The sequence below is a fragment of the Pelodiscus sinensis genome, chromosome 17 (assembly GCF_052426305.1).
Source record: "Pelodiscus sinensis isolate ZL-2025 chromosome 17, ASM5242630v1, whole genome shotgun sequence".
NCBI classification, from domain to species: domain Eukaryota; kingdom Metazoa; phylum Chordata; order Testudines; family Trionychidae; genus Pelodiscus; species Pelodiscus sinensis.
The window spans coordinates 32124280-32139975 of record NC_143068.1 but is presented as its reverse complement, the minus strand read 5'-3'; the positions used below and the strand labels follow the sequence as shown (position 1 = coordinate 32139975).

The following is a 15696-nucleotide window of genomic DNA, read 5'->3' as shown; positions in this document are numbered from 1 at the left end:
AATGTATTCATTTAACTTTTAGTGAAAGTATGAATTATTAGCTTCAATGAATATCTAGAAATAAAGTAATTAATTGGTTAGCCCAAAAGAAAAAAGCCCTTCGTACCATGTAATCTATGGTATAACATGCTTCATTATTAATTGCTTCTATAAACAGTTTCAATTACAATAGAGTAAAAAAGGAAGAGCCAAACATTTGGAGAACTTTATAACAGATGAATCTGAAACTATGAAAGGAGTAAATATTTTTTTAAATGAGAGTTGACTTCAGTCACCAGAAAACTAAAAACTTAACTGAATTGTTAGCTCTGGAAAACACGGAAAAAAATCTGAGCAATTTATTTCTTATATATCACCTGAATGACAAGAACTGAAAATCATCCCTTTTATTTTTAAGCTGATTTGAATTGGTTAAATTTACAAATACTGAATTATCATCTGTTCAGTTGTTCTACCCACAATATATTAATATCCACTGAAAAAAAATACTGCATTCCCATTGCCCATTAACTGAATATTAAGTATTCCACACCTCTCAGTGTCATCATAACAAAAGGTACAATGCTTCCGCATCCTCTAAAACGAATATTCATTAACAAAGAACTTTTTACTTTGTTTTGTTAACTTAATGTTTACAATACAGATCCACAGTAAAGTTCACAGGAAACAAAGCCTTTTAGTAAATCAGCAAGCAAAAAGATCTCCTGGGTTTAAATGTATTACAAAAATCAGTGAGGTATGAAGGCACCTTAATATATTTTCAATTAGCTTCTTAGAACAGCATGAACTACGCCAGAGAAAAACTAACAAAGCTGCATTTCTGCAGTAGCTAGGTCTGTAACCAGAATTTTACTAAGGAGGGTGCTCAAGAAGTTCATGAGTGTGTATAGGTTCCTCTCCGAAACTGCTGTGATCTCTTCCCACACGCCTCTCACAGAAGAGACACTGACTGACTGACACCTCTCCCCCATTATCACCCTTGCAAGTTGGGTTCCTCTGCCCTTCCCTAACCTGCTATGGCCATGGGGAACATAGACCCTCCCCCTTCTTCCTCCCCAGATTCCCCACCTCATTACATCCCTGACAATGACTGAGAAGTATACCCCCTTAGAAAGCTTGTATTTCAAACAAAAGTAAATAATCTTACAACCTGTTCCTCCTTACCTCAACCCTATTCACAAAAAGAGCAGTAAATATTAACAGCACTATTTAGGTCATGTCCTCACAGGACTTTTTTTTCGGTCAGGAAGACAACTGAATCAACAGAGGTTAAAATCAAACACACTTTTTTTTAAAAGCTTCAAGCTGAAAACTATTCTAGAAATGCTTAGTACACATCATTTTCAGAGATTTCTCAAATCAGAAAACAATGTGTTCTCATAGAACTTTGTTCACTACCTTTTCAACAAAATAAGTACCAAAGATTAAAATGACAAAACCCTAGATTTGTAAAAAAAGGTAAAGAATTGAAATAATAGGAAGAAAACATCCAAAATCTATTACTAACATAAAGTGATTGTACTTTATGAATCCATTAGCAGTACCCTAATCAGTTGATGCATTATAATTTATGAATATAGTCCTAAACACTGATTTACAAGCTATCACTTATGGCTGTTAACAAAAAAATAGGATATAAAGTTTAATGAGAAATGTAAGTGCAGAGAGTTAAATATCACTAAAGAATGAACATTAGAAAGATACTCAGATTGAAGTGACTATTTAAAAAGTTTCGCTTGCATAAAGACCAGATAATTAGGGCCTATATGGGTGAATTTCATATGCTGGTAAAAGCGAAAGGGAATGTGAAATAAAGTACCTGCCAACTTAGAACCAAGAAAAAGGGCTGCAGCAGGGCAATCCTCCCAGTGTTGTTACCTTTGCCTATGAAGCAGAAGCTGCTTCATCATGTTATTACTCCCACAAGTAGTGGCTATGACACACTGCCTATGTAACAGGTAACACTCTGTTGATTGGCTCTATTTCCAGCCTCCAACCCATCTACAAGCGTGGTGAAGAGACGCTTTCTACAGAATGCAAGCTAGGCAAAAACTCTCCTGTGCATATACTCTACCTACTGGTTTCTCTATATATTTACAACAAAAGTTTAGGTGGCCATTGGAATGAGGCCATTTTCTCTCTAGGAGCAAGCAATCTGAACAACAGAGTATTCTACTATTTTGCTTAGAAAGATTAGCAAAGTAAAGAAACCATCCTAATATTAAAAAAAGATAATCCCTAAAACAAAACAAGAAAAAAGATATGCCTAAACTTTAAAAATACCCCACAGTTTTCTCATTTTTAAAATGAGACTAACTACACCAAAAATAAATTCCATTATTTTCATTTGGGGTGTGAGAAGGAATATTTAGATTTGCCATTATATTATTTTCAATTGCACTGTCACTGCACGGTATTCACCATGCAATTCAGGTGACTGTTAGTTTAAAAGGTGACCTAAACACTGGGCTTCAAAAATGAAAATAAATAAAAATCAAACACTTATTAAATGCTCTTTTCACTTTGTTTATTTGAGCCAATTATTTTCTCCCCTCATTTCTGGAAATTTTAAGTGAATATACACTGCTAATGGCCATCTCTGCTTTGTATAACACTCTAGTTTGTGTTTTGCTCTGCCAGTACTACTGAAAATACCATCTCAGTAACATACATGGTTCTTACAGCTATTTTCTTCAGCACACCTAAGTTTTACTAGTTCTATACCCTATAGAATCTAAAACATTTATAAAGACTTATACATAACTATAGATCTACCTTACAGGACAGGCAGGATATATACTCCGGTTCTTAATGATGTGTGACACAAAACCAGTAGAGTATAATCTGAATCAACAAAGAAATCATCCAGTACTATCATGTGTCCACATGCTTCAGACTTGAAGAAAGTACGTTTCAAGTTAGTAACTCACAGAATGATTGCTTTTGCTCTGAAGAAGAGTTCTGTATAAGCTCGTAAAGTTCTCTCTTTCACCAACACAACTTGGTCCTATAAAAGGTATCATTTCACCTACCCGGTCTCTCCAACAGCCAGGGACCAACAGGCATTACAGCAACAGTATAAATACTTTTACACAGATTATTTGAGGATATTTAGTAAATGTGTAAGTGTCTAGTTACAAGATGCTATCAAGAATTTTCCTTCCTTCCTCAATTCCAGTTTTTGTATTAATCAAATATTTAATTCTAAAAACACCACAACAAACAACAAGCATTCCTCACTGTGCGCAAGCAAAGTGGAAGTCAGTACAACTATGGAACCTCTATTGGTTCGTTATCAAATGCAGAAAATCTAAAGGAGGAAGCAAAAAAAGATTAGGCTTCTAGGATCTACAAACATGACTACACCTCTCATTTCCACCTGGCTTTAAGATTGATTCATTCTGAATCCAAATCCTACACAGCATCTTTAACAGAAAAAAGCCAAATATTCCATATTCTTTAAATGCATAAAGCCAGGCGCTAAAAATCTGTCAATAAGAACAATGTACAAATCAATGCAATAAAGTTGATACCGCATAACACTAGACAACAGGTTTCCAAACAATGTGGGATGTGGGTTCATACAGAAGTATAACCTATATATAAACAGTAATGGAATAATAATCCTAGAGTAACCTGAATTTCCTCCATTTTTCCTAGTTAGTTTTAAAATTAATCTTTAAGGAAAAATATTAAAGTATAAACTTACGAGATAAAGAATGTGTGCCTTTGGGTAAGTACTCGAATAGCAGAGAACTGTCCTCTCCCAGCATGTCAGCTTTCAGAGATAACAAGCTGTTCTTACTCATGAGGGCTGCTCGCAGGTTAGCAACTGTTGCAGCCTGAAGTGCATCATCCTTCTCTGGCGTAAGAGGCTGAGATAGGTAGCTAGCATCACCTCCTATGAGTGCTTCATCAACACTTGCGTAGAGGTCTGATCTCTCCATGCGGCTATCTGAACTGCTGGGATCTGTCACTGCCACATCAGCACCTATGTAAATAAAAACACCATTAAAGAAAAATACAAAATATTCAAACTTTCACGGTGAGATATCTACCACATGTGCATTTCTAATCTTAGGACTAAACAGATAGGCACCAATACTACATAGGAAGAGGGTTTATGGGTACTGTTTTCATAAGTAGATGATGGTGAGTTCTGGTTTGGGTCTCAACTTTTACTGTCCATAATATATTTTCTTTTTAACCAGTTACACATTTTTACCCAACCCAAAACATGCAACTCATATGCTTTTAATGTCCAGACTACAGTAAGATTAAAGTAAAAACTGTGTTAGCCTTTTCTGTTGCCAGCCAGTAAAGATTTATTCTAATATATGGTAAGAAACAAACTGAATGCAAGTACCTCTTCCATCCTTTGAGAAAGCCAGAGGGTGAATTGCAATATTATGTGATCCACAAGAATGGCCATACTGGGTCAGACCAAAGGTCCATTTAGCCCAGTTTCCACCAGATGCCCCAGAGGGAGTAAATACAACAGCTAATCATCATGTGATTCCTCTCCTGTCATCCATTTCCAGACAAACAGAGGATAAGGACACCATTCCTACCCATCCCAGCTAATAGCCAGCGATGGATCCAACGTCCATGAATTTATCTAGCTCTTTTTAGAACCCAGTTAAAGTCCTACTCTTCACAATATCTTCCGGCAAGGAGTTCCACAGGTTGACTGTGTGCTTCATGAAGAAAAACTTCCTTTTGTTTGTCTGAAATCTGCTACCTATTAATTTAATTAGGTGACTCCTAGTTCTTATATTATGGGAACAAGAAAATAACTTTTCCTTATTCACTTTTTCTACACCAGTCATGATTTTATAGACCTCTATCATATTCCCCTCTTAGTCGCCTCTTTTCCAAGCTGAAAAGTCCAATATTTTTTAATCTCTCTTCATATGAGACCCATTCCAAACCCCTGATCAATTTTGTGGTCCATAATCTTGAAACAGAGTAGTGTACACTAGGGATGTGTCAAGTACTTGAGTACTCACATCCCCTCCTGCTATCAGAGGCAACAAGGGAAGGGAGTAGGAGCTGGTCCTGGGGGGAGTTGGCTTAAGTGCTGGGAGGAACCGGCTTTGTCTCTGCAGTGCCATCTGCCCCTCCCTCCTGTGCACTGCTGCCTCTATCAGCCGGGGCTGGCCATGAACAGAGGCTGCTCTGGCAGCAGCTGCCAACTGGGACCCTCACGGACAATGGCTGTTGGACCTCGTGTGAGCTGGGACTAAGCAAGCCCAGTCCAGTCCCAGCTCGTGCCGGGTCTAGGAGCTATCCTTGCTGCAGCTGTGCAGTTTAAATGTAGTAGGAGCCAGACTACCTGCCCACAGCCTCAAAAGCCACAGCGGGGCGTAACTCCTGGAGGCCTCCTCTCTTATCAACTAATTGTGTAGTTGATAAAAATTCTATCGACTACATGATTAACTATTTATTTGCTTCATAATATCCCTAGTGTACACATTACAAGATGCAAGAGATACATCAGAACCAATTCAAATAAGGTTCTTCTCCAGATCTTATGAACTAGTGGGATAGGGAACAGTATGTCTCTGTGTGCTGCCTCTGCCCCCCAGCACTGTCGTAACAGCCCTCATTGGCCAGGAGCCAGCCAATGGGAGCTGTGGGCACAAGCAACAAGCAGAGACATGCTGTTCCTATCCCCACAACGGGAGCACAGAGATGAGCCTGCAGCTGGCTGCTTCTGGAGCGGCATGGGGTCACGACAGGCAGGAAGCATGTCTGAGCCCTGGAAGACTGTAGTGGCTGGGGTTCACAATTGACTGACTGAGGCTCCAGGACTGAACATTCAATCGCAATTAAAGGGCTGGTGACTACTGCACTGAAAACTATAAGATCATAAGAACAGCCATAATAGACGGATTTTTGCTGTGACCAATATGTAGTCTTCTGACAGTGGACAATCCCGGGTACCCCAGAGGAAATGGGCAGAACAGGTAATCATCAAGTGATCCATGCCTGTCTCTCATTCCCATCTTCTGGCAAACAGAGGCTATGGACACCGTCCTGCCCATCAAGGCTAATACTTATTGATGATCCTATTCTCCATTCATTTATTTAGTTCTTTTTTGAACCCTGTTATAATCCTGGCTTTCACAACATCCTCTGGTAAAGAGTTCCACAGATTGACTATGCTCTGGGTGAAGAAATATCTGAAATATCTCCTTTTCAGAGAATCACAGAATGCTAGAACTGGAAGGGATCTCGAGAGGTCATCAAGTCCAGACCACCGTCCTCACAGCAGGACCAAGCATTGTCTAGATCATCCCTGACAGGTGTCTGTCCAACCTGCTTTTAAATATCTCCAATGATGGAGATTCCACAACCTCCTTAGGCAATTTATTCCAGTGTTTAATCACCCTGCATACTTGCGTTATTTGCTTTTATTCATCCTCTGTAATTTGACCTAGCGATGTTAAAGACTAGTCGACTATCGGATAAGCATTTGCTTACTGGATAGTCTTTTGAGTAGTTGATATCTCTTCTCCCTCCTGCCCCCGCCTGCTGCCTCTGTGAGATAGTAGCAGCAAAGGGGAGGTGAAGGGGTACTTAAAAAATGGTAGTGCGAATCAGCTGCCCACAGCGTTTCCCTGGAACCTGGAATCAGCTGGGGAGTCCTGGCATGTTTTTGAAGAACCATCTATTTCTGAGTGGTAACAGCTAATTTACACCCTATAACCATGGTGTCCAACATGCTAGCCACTAGCTACATGTAACTATTTAGCCAGTTGAGTGTGGCTAGTTAATTATAACAGTACCGGTAACTGCTTCAGAACTGGTTGGACACCATGGCCCTATAATTTTATATGTATAGTTGGGATATATATATGTATAATATGTATGTTTTCCAATGTGCAAGACTCTGCCTTTATTGACCCTGAATTTTAGCTGTCATTTTGTTGCACAGTAACCCATCCAGTTTTGTAAGATCACTATAACTCTTCATAGTCATTTTTGGATTTAACTGTCTTGAGATATCTCAACAGCAAGAGAGTGAAAGGGCTTTGTTTGAAAATAATTCTTAAGTGGAAACCGCTACAAAACATAGAGAGATCAAAAAATTAAAAACTGAGACGATGGAGAAGGTACAAATACAAGCACAAATTAAATATTCAAAACAGAAAAATGTAAGGCAATCTACTCTGTGGGGAAAATAATCCACAATTATAATGTGAGTGACATGCTTGGAAAGCATGAATTCTGTAAACTACACAAAACTATCATCAAAACATACCAGCCCTATCAATATAACCATTTATCCACCCTTTACATCATGATGATGATTGACTATAATCTGTAAAAACCTGTATTTTATTCACCTGCCATAAAGCTTACTTGCCTAAGTCAAGAAAAATTTACAAAATTGGCTAAAACATACCTGGGGAACAGGCAGGAGTTTGAAGGCAGCTAGATACTGTGTACTGTGATACTGGACATTAAGTTGTGTATCCAGAAACATCATATACTAGGAAAATAATCCTTCCATATTGCATTGTTTATACTACGAAATGTATCAGACACTGACATTATGCCTCTGCAATGCATATAACTATACTAAAGCTGAAAATAACTACAAATGAAAACAGGACAAAAAACCCACATTCATCAGTGTTTCATAAACAGTGGGTGAGCACGACTTGGTACAAAGTTCAGCTACTATTTCTGAAACTGCTATGACACATTTGGTTTTGTTGCTGGTTACTAATTTGAAAGTCCATGTCTAAGTTCAGTCTGTTTACCAACTCCAGGTAAATCCCAGTATTATAAGAATGTTGGGCTGGAAAAGATCTTAAGAGGTGATCCTGTGGTTTTCAAAGCTGGGTTGCAGGCCCGCCCAGGAAAGCTTTGTTTATCTAAGCATTCATAGACACGGTTCACTGTTCCAAGCCAAGGTGAGCTGTGGGAAGCAACATGGGCCGGCCTACCGATTCCTGCAGCTCTCCTTGGCTCCCACACTGAAGCTCTGTCTATACTAAGATTAAAGCGCAGTCATGGTAGCACTTAGTGTGGTACTGTGGTCATGGCCAGAGCGCGCTCTCAGCACTCTAGCTAAATCAGCTTCACAAGAGTAACAGCTAACAGGCTGGGTGCCTGTTTACACTGGCACTTTACCTGATGCGTAAAGTAACTTGATGCGCTTGGGTGTGCGTGTGTCTTTTTACACTCCTGTGCAAGAAAGTTACAGCACAGTACCTTGCCAGTGTAGACAAGCCCTGAGGCAGGATTAAATATACATAAGCAATCCCTGACAGATGTTTTTCTAACTTGTTCTTAAAAACTTCAAATGAGAAGATTCTACAGTTGACACAGGTAACCTGTTCTAATGGTTAACTATCATTATAATTAGAAAGGTTTTTTTTTAGCACCTAACCTAAAACTCCCTTACTTCAAACTAAGCCAATTACTTCTTGTTCTACCCTTGGTGGTCATGGAAAACAATTCATCACTCTCCTGTTTATAACAATCTGTTCTAAAGAGTTACGTCACATCCATGTGATTCCAGATGGCATATCACTGAGATCCTTTAGCTTCCCTCCCATTCAGGTAGACTTGAGGTTTTTGGAGCGAGCTATGTCTAGAAGGGCTATAATGAAATGTTTCAAAGGAGCAAACTTACACTTTGAATACCTTCCTAGAAAACCTAGTGCCACTACTGAATTATTTTCCACAGTAATATTTGATCAGATAATCGCCAATTCTCATTCTAGGCACCTATATATTTATTTTGAACACTTAGCATAGGACATGTTCTTGGTAACTGTAGCATGAAAGAAACAAATGTCACTTGTCAGACCACATTACTCATGTGTCACAGCAGATCAGACTCAGAACGCTATTGGGATTTAGCACCTCAAGAAAAAATGCAGCTGATGCAGAATGGGGTATAGTCTTGACGACCACCAAGCCTCTCTGCTGAGCAGACCAGCCACCAAACTGAGGGTTCAGAGTCATAATGGAATGGCACTGAAAGGCAGCTGATCCTTTTGACCTGAAAAACAAGGAGCTCAAAGACCATTTCAAAACTCTTATGTTGCTAATTTGGGACCCAATGCAAAAGATTCTACACTCAAAGAGCATGATTCCAATCTAGAGGTCTATAAACAGTCACTAAGTTTTAAGAATTTTTTTGAAGACTTCCACGTTAACTTCAGAAATCAGTCATATGGGAAGCTATGGAAAATGATAGGTACAACTTAACATACGCCTCCTGGGACCTGATAGCTTGAGTGACATCTGTGAGCAGACAGTAATGCATTTATGTCAGTCTTGCTACTCAAAGAAAACTGGTAATGCTCATGTCTGTCTATGATTGACATCAAGATGACACTTGGTTTAGAGCATGCAGATTATTGGATTGCTTCAAGTCTAAAGATATCTTACAATAATTGCAATCAATAAAACATGCATGTTTAGAGACCCTTAAAAAAGCAAATATCAAATAGCACATAATTTTTGAAAAGATCAGAAACTGAGCATTAAACTCTTCAGACCACACAAGAAATGCAAATTTATTTCAAACTATTTTGTTCTAAAAAAATAGCAATTTGACCTTGACATACATTTCTCATTCAAGCCACATAAAATGAATAATTATTCCCTGCCTTTGTTTTATAATCACTGCCTAATATTTGTTTTACAGAACTGTTTTACTGATGTGCCATGAAAAAAAGGACTGATATTTCTGGACCATATACAAAAGAATGCTGTAGGATAACATTCTACTACTCAAGCTAGTTAAATACATTAAACAACAAGAAAGTTATCATGACTGCAAGAATTTCAGATTTTTTTTTAAGTTTAGGTTATCCTGTCTCAATAATCATCCACCAAACCTGTGTCATGTAACCAATGAACCAAAACCTGTTCTGTCCTTGATTAAAATTTACTGCTGCAGTATGGAGAAGAGCAAGTCCATGAACTATGTTACAGTGCAGATAGAAGTTGACACAGATAAATGAAAAATTTAATTAAACTGTGGGAGTAGGATCAGAGAGTAAGAGTGAGCATTTAAAACATGCTTCCATCAACTAAAATGTATTAGCATCAGAGATAATTATTTGCAGGTCCATCAGATTTAATAAGCTTTTTAGATAAAGCTCTAATTATAAAAAGATTGTATTGTCCAGAAAAACAACATGAAGTATTAGTTCTCAAAGTTATCTGTGAAGAATTAAAACAAAAATAAGATGTGATAATGTAGCTCTAAAAATATTTGAACAACAAAAAAAGGAGCAATGCATAATTCTAATCTTAAAGAGCTTGAAAAACAAACTTGACACTTACTTTTAAAATGACTAAACCTATTAACCTGGATGAAAAATATATGTGCCAACATCCCTAGACACAGATCATATGCTGAAAGAAAAAGCTCCTGCAATTTAAAGGTTGAATACAAATTGTGTACTGTAATTTCTTATTCCGTTTAAGGCATCTGAAAAAAACTGACTCTTGCTTTTGTCATCCATTTATCACATGTTGGCTTCACTCCACTTTGTGTTTTTATTTCCCATGGGATGAACTTCTTTAAACTGTTTTCCCATCTTAGTCTAACTCCTCCTAAACATTTTTTCTATCATACTTTTCTTTTTTCCCCCAGGTTCCAAAATCATTCTTCTCTTTTTTAATTTGTTCCATCCATTTCTTCCCCCTCTTTCTCCTGAATAGTGAATTTCTGAAAAAATGTTAACCCTCGCGTGTGAGAAGGCAGGATATTGATATACTAGGAACCAGCTAAAGTAATGGTGTCCAACCAGTTCTGAAGCGGTAGCTACTATTGTGACTACTGCTATAGCAAGCTAGCCACACTCAACTGGCCAAATAGCCACATGTGACTAGTGGTTAGTGTGTTGGACACCATGAAGCTAAAGGGAATTTGATTCCTCTACCATAAGTCCCTCTGTGGCTACCAGAATGAGAGAAAATAACTGTTTTCCCATCTCAGTCTTCAGAGACTCCTGAATGATGAGAGTGAAGACAAATCTCCACTGGAAGCTGAAGCTATATAAATTCAGGCTGAAAATAAGGTGTAAATTTTTAACAGTGAGGGTAACTAACCATTGGAATGACTGCTCAAGGGTTGTTTTGGATTCTCCCTCACTGAGCATTTTAAAATCAATATTGGGATATTTTTCTGAAAGACACATTCTAGGAATTATTTTAAAGAAGTTCTGTGGTCTATGTTATACAGATCACACTAACCAAATGATCCCTTCTAGCCTTGGAAACTATAAATCTATGAATAAATTACCTGATTATTTTCTCTGTCTGATTTTTGGGTTCCCAAGCCAATAATTCCAGTGCCTGAATCCGCTGCTGTTATACACAATTTTAGGCACTGCAGCAGAATGAAAACATCCATCACTTTGGCTATGTAATTATGGCCTTTATGGTTCTGATTAGTAACATAAGAACTGATACAACTTTGGTCACTTTCATTCTGCTGAGGTGTGGCAAAGCTGTAAGTAACACTAAAGATACTGAAACTGCAGCACTTTATATTCTGTTTATGTTTAGAAGGTCTTCTTTAGCATAAGAGTTAGAAACTACATTTCTTTTAAATTAAAGCTTCAAGACTCCACCCAAGTAAATTCCTATATATGTCAATTCCTATATATGTAGTATCATATGCATTTGCAAAGCAGCCACTACCATATTATCTGGACATCTAATAAAGACAGACATTCCAAAGAACCTTTTATAACCAATTATGAATGGGCAATCCCACTTCTACTAAAGAAAGAACATCTTCTAAAATGTGTGGTTGTGATGGCAGGGAGGCAAGGAATTTTGATTTTGTGGGACCATACAAAACAAAAGGTGAAAACAGCTTTTCCTTCAGAAGTTGCTGGAGTCGATTTTTCTGTGGTATCACATTTTCTTCAAATGTCTTTATCCTACGTACAATAATGTTTCAAAAAAAAATAAAGTCTAGCATATAAATTGATAGCAGTGTATGATCTAATCTGTGGAAGCTAACTGTAATTATACATGCAGTCATCTGTAAGGAAGCTAGATGAATACCTAGCACACAGTGAGTACTACTGGAAATAAATATTTGGCACAGCAAAAATACAGGCATCTGATTTGTACTCTATAGTTATTTATAGAATATCTTCCTCATGCCCCCAGGTGGGATGAGACCGGTATATCCACAGGTGGATAGATATGTTTAAAAAATATTGTCACTGAGGAATAGGAAGTCACCAGTCCCATCCACAGTCAGATGGGATTCTAGCCGGCAGGAACAGGTTTATTAATCCACAGGGATACAACACAGAACAGACTTGTCATCTCAGAAACCAAAAACAGTCAGTACAATACACCTAAGGGAGAGAGGTCTCAGAGCCAAAGGCTCTGCTCTCCAAGCCAGCGTGACTCACTCAGACAGCCGGCAGCCCATCTTCCCCTGCAACCAGCCCCACCTCCAGCTTTTGTTCAGCTTCCTAAGCAAAGGGTGCCACCTGATTACAGCCCCCTCCTAGGCTCAGGTTACAAAAAGCATCAGCCATTGTGTACGTGACACGGAAATTCCCACCATCATAAGCACTGGTGCAATGCCCAGGAAAACTGACACACACATGCACGCACGCACACACACACTGGGTTACTACAGGGCAGTAGAAATCACATGCAACATAAAGCGAACAGAGCAAATACAATCCCCACTTGGTTACAACTATCAATAATATTTAACTTTGCATTTTAAACATGTCACGTTTATTTATAAATGTTGTGTTCATGTGTTTGTAACCCTAAATTAAGTGTGTAACCATCCAGTGTGAAGGGGACATTAACTTCACAAGCATGCACTGCAGCTGCCACAATGGCCTGCATCCAGCCACCTTCAGAACAGAACAAACCAAAGCTTTTACATGTATTGCGTTCTAGTGCAGTGTTTCTCAGCCAGCGGTACAAGTAGCCTTAGGGATACTCGAGAGAAATCTGGGGGGTACATCAAGACAACTGAAATTTGGAGAAAACTGAATATTTGTTTTAAGTTTAACAGCGCTTTATTATTTTTGTACTTTTTATACCCAAAAATTTCATTGCCTGCCCGGCTACGATTAAGTTGTTTAAACAAATGTGCTGCAATGGTAGAAAAAAATTGTGTGTCTGTAAACTGCAGGTACTGGGCGTACTTATAATTTTTCTTTTTTGAAAAGGGGATACTTTATAAAAAAAAAAAAAAAGGTTGAGAAACACTGTTTTAGTGGACCCCGGCCATCTACTTGGCCCCCACTCAGAGTGCAGGAGCTCAGGTTTGCACCCTGGGGAAATAAGTATTAGAAAGACTGCCAGTGCCACATTAAAGATATAAACACAAACCCTCTTCTAAGTGACCACTTTAAAACACAAGACTGAAGGAAAATATTGTTTAAATGGAGTTGTTAAAAGCACATTAACTCCAGACAAGTTTAAATGGTCAGAGTAGTTATAGAATATTTTAGTTACCGGGATATATATTCTCCGGTGTTTTTAATCTGTAGAATAAGAGAGACCTATAGCTTTAAAGAAAAAGATGGCAAAGATAAAGATGGTAACTTTAAATAAACGGAAGTACTGAAACTCTAAGTTATAATTCATCATTAATAAAAACCCTTCATGTGTTTATATAGCATTTTCCTTCCCATCCCCCCCAAAACATCCAGGCTACTGTAAAGTTAGAGCACATTCAATCTGAAGTCAATAAGAGTTAAATATAACTTAAGTATTAAAACAGAGGTTGACACAAAAAGTTATGTACAAAAATAACTCAGAGTCTACAACTCTGTTTTATCTTCAATAGAAAAATAATATCTAAAGCTCACAGCTGAATAAAACAAGATAGGATTCCACAATAAAGAAGACCCAATATCCAACAGATACTTCATTTCAAGTACTTTCCCTAATGGGATGTGCCATTATAGTAATATATTAAGTTCCATATCTAGCATTTATGGCTAGCCTATTGTTGCTGGAAAGTCAAGTAAGTTCTAAAATATTTAGGTGCAAAGTCTGTGAACACATACATGCTTAACATTTTGCAAGCGGGATTGATGTTAGGGGAGGTCTACTGATGTGCATAAAGCTACCATATGTACCAATATTTTCAGGATTAAGGCCTTCTGATTGTATGATTCGTTATTTGTAAAATACTAAATTTTTTACACTGTTATAATATGTTAGTTATAAGAACAGATTCTGGCAATTTATTTATTGCATATTCCTTAAAATAGATAAGTCTAGAAGAATTACAGGTTGGATCTCCCTGGTCTGGCACTTTTGGGACTTGAGTGGTCCCAGATGAGGGATTTTGCCAGACGAGAGGAAGTAATTTCTGGTCCCCATGCTATTGACCCCATCCTCTGCCCTGCCACCCCAATGGGCTTCCTGGCTTCCCTGGGCAGCCCATCTGGGTTGCTCGTTGGCCTTCCCCCCAGGAGCCCAGCTGGGTTGCATACTAGCTCAGGCCTCCTCTCCCAGCTCTGCTAAGCCACATGCTGAGCGCCTGGGCCCCTCCTCCCCTGCACTGCACTGGGACTCTCTGCTGCTGGAACATCCATGGTTTACATGCCAGACCAGAGAGTCCCAGTTTATAGACAGAAGAGATTAATAGATGACATAGGATTGATAGAAAAGAAGCCCTACTGTAGCTTACTGCAGAAGTGGAGCCCAGCAGCCAGTGGCATTGGAGGGGCCAGCACTGATATAGCAAATCCCCTGGTTCAGAACTGGTCAGGTCCAAGAATGCTGAACTATGGAGGTACAATCTGTACTAGGGATGTAATAGTGTAGTCCAGTGGTCCCCAACCTTTTGAGGTTGTCGGGCGCCAGGGGGCATGGCCGTTCGCCCGCCGGGCGCCAGGGGGCGGGGACACTTGCGTGCCCGGGGGCGGCCCCCCCCATAGCCGCTTGCCCGGGGCCGGCCCCCCCCATAGCCACGCGCCCGGGGGGGCGGGCCCCCCCCCGCAAGCACCCCGCAAGCGCCGCGCGCCCGGGGCCGGCGCTTCCCCCTCCTCCCTGCAAGCGCCGCGCGCCCGGGGCTTCCCCCTCCCCCCTGCAAGCGCCGTGCGCCCGGGGCCGGGGCTTCCCCCTCCCCCCTGCAAGCGCCGTGCGCCCGGGGCCAGGCCGGCGCTCCCCCCTCGCAAGCGCCGTGCGCCCGGGGCCGGTGTATAGTCCCGACGCTCCCCGCAAGCGCTGCGCCATGTGCCCGGGGCAGGCCAGCCCCGAGCACCTGGCGGGCGCATGCAAGTGCCCCCGCGGGCGCCATGGCGCCCGCGGGCACCGTGTTGGGGACCACGGGTGTAGTCCATTAACCGATAAGCAAAAGTTTATTGATTAATGCTATAGACTACATGCATTTCCCTCCCCGCCCTTGCCAGTAAAGTTTTTAGCAGGCTGGCCAGCAGTCCAGCTCAGTTCTGGCTTGCAACGGGTCTGGGTCCTACCCCTAATGCATCTGTGCATTTAAAGTGTATTAGGAGCTGGGTGGGCAGGCAGCCCAGCCCAGTTCCAGCTCGTGCCAGGTCCCGTAAAGGAAGCTGGTTTTTAAACTGGCTCCCCTTGCGGACCATCTCCCACCTGGCACCCCATGTTGAGGTCTCTGATACAGAGGCAGCAGCGAGGAGCGGCAGGGGGCTTCTCCGGAGTGGAGCCAGAGCACACTGGCTACTGACTCCGCCC

The 15696-nt window shown here is 40.3% G+C and overlaps 1 protein-coding gene across 7 annotated transcripts in view; it reads right to left on the bottom strand.

The window, feature by feature from the left end:
* ZBTB46 (zinc finger and BTB domain containing 46) overlaps positions 1 to 15696 on the bottom strand; it is a 111023-nt gene that overhangs the window by 39592 nt on the left and 55735 nt on the right. For all 7 annotated transcript variants that reach the window (XM_075900979.2, XM_075900976.2, XM_075900978.2 and 4 more), the window contains one exon: positions 3710 to 3991. In XM_075900979.2, the coding sequence (XP_075757094.1) occupies positions 3710 to 3991 (282 nt within the window). The remainder of the gene's footprint in view (positions 1 to 3709; positions 3992 to 15696) is intronic.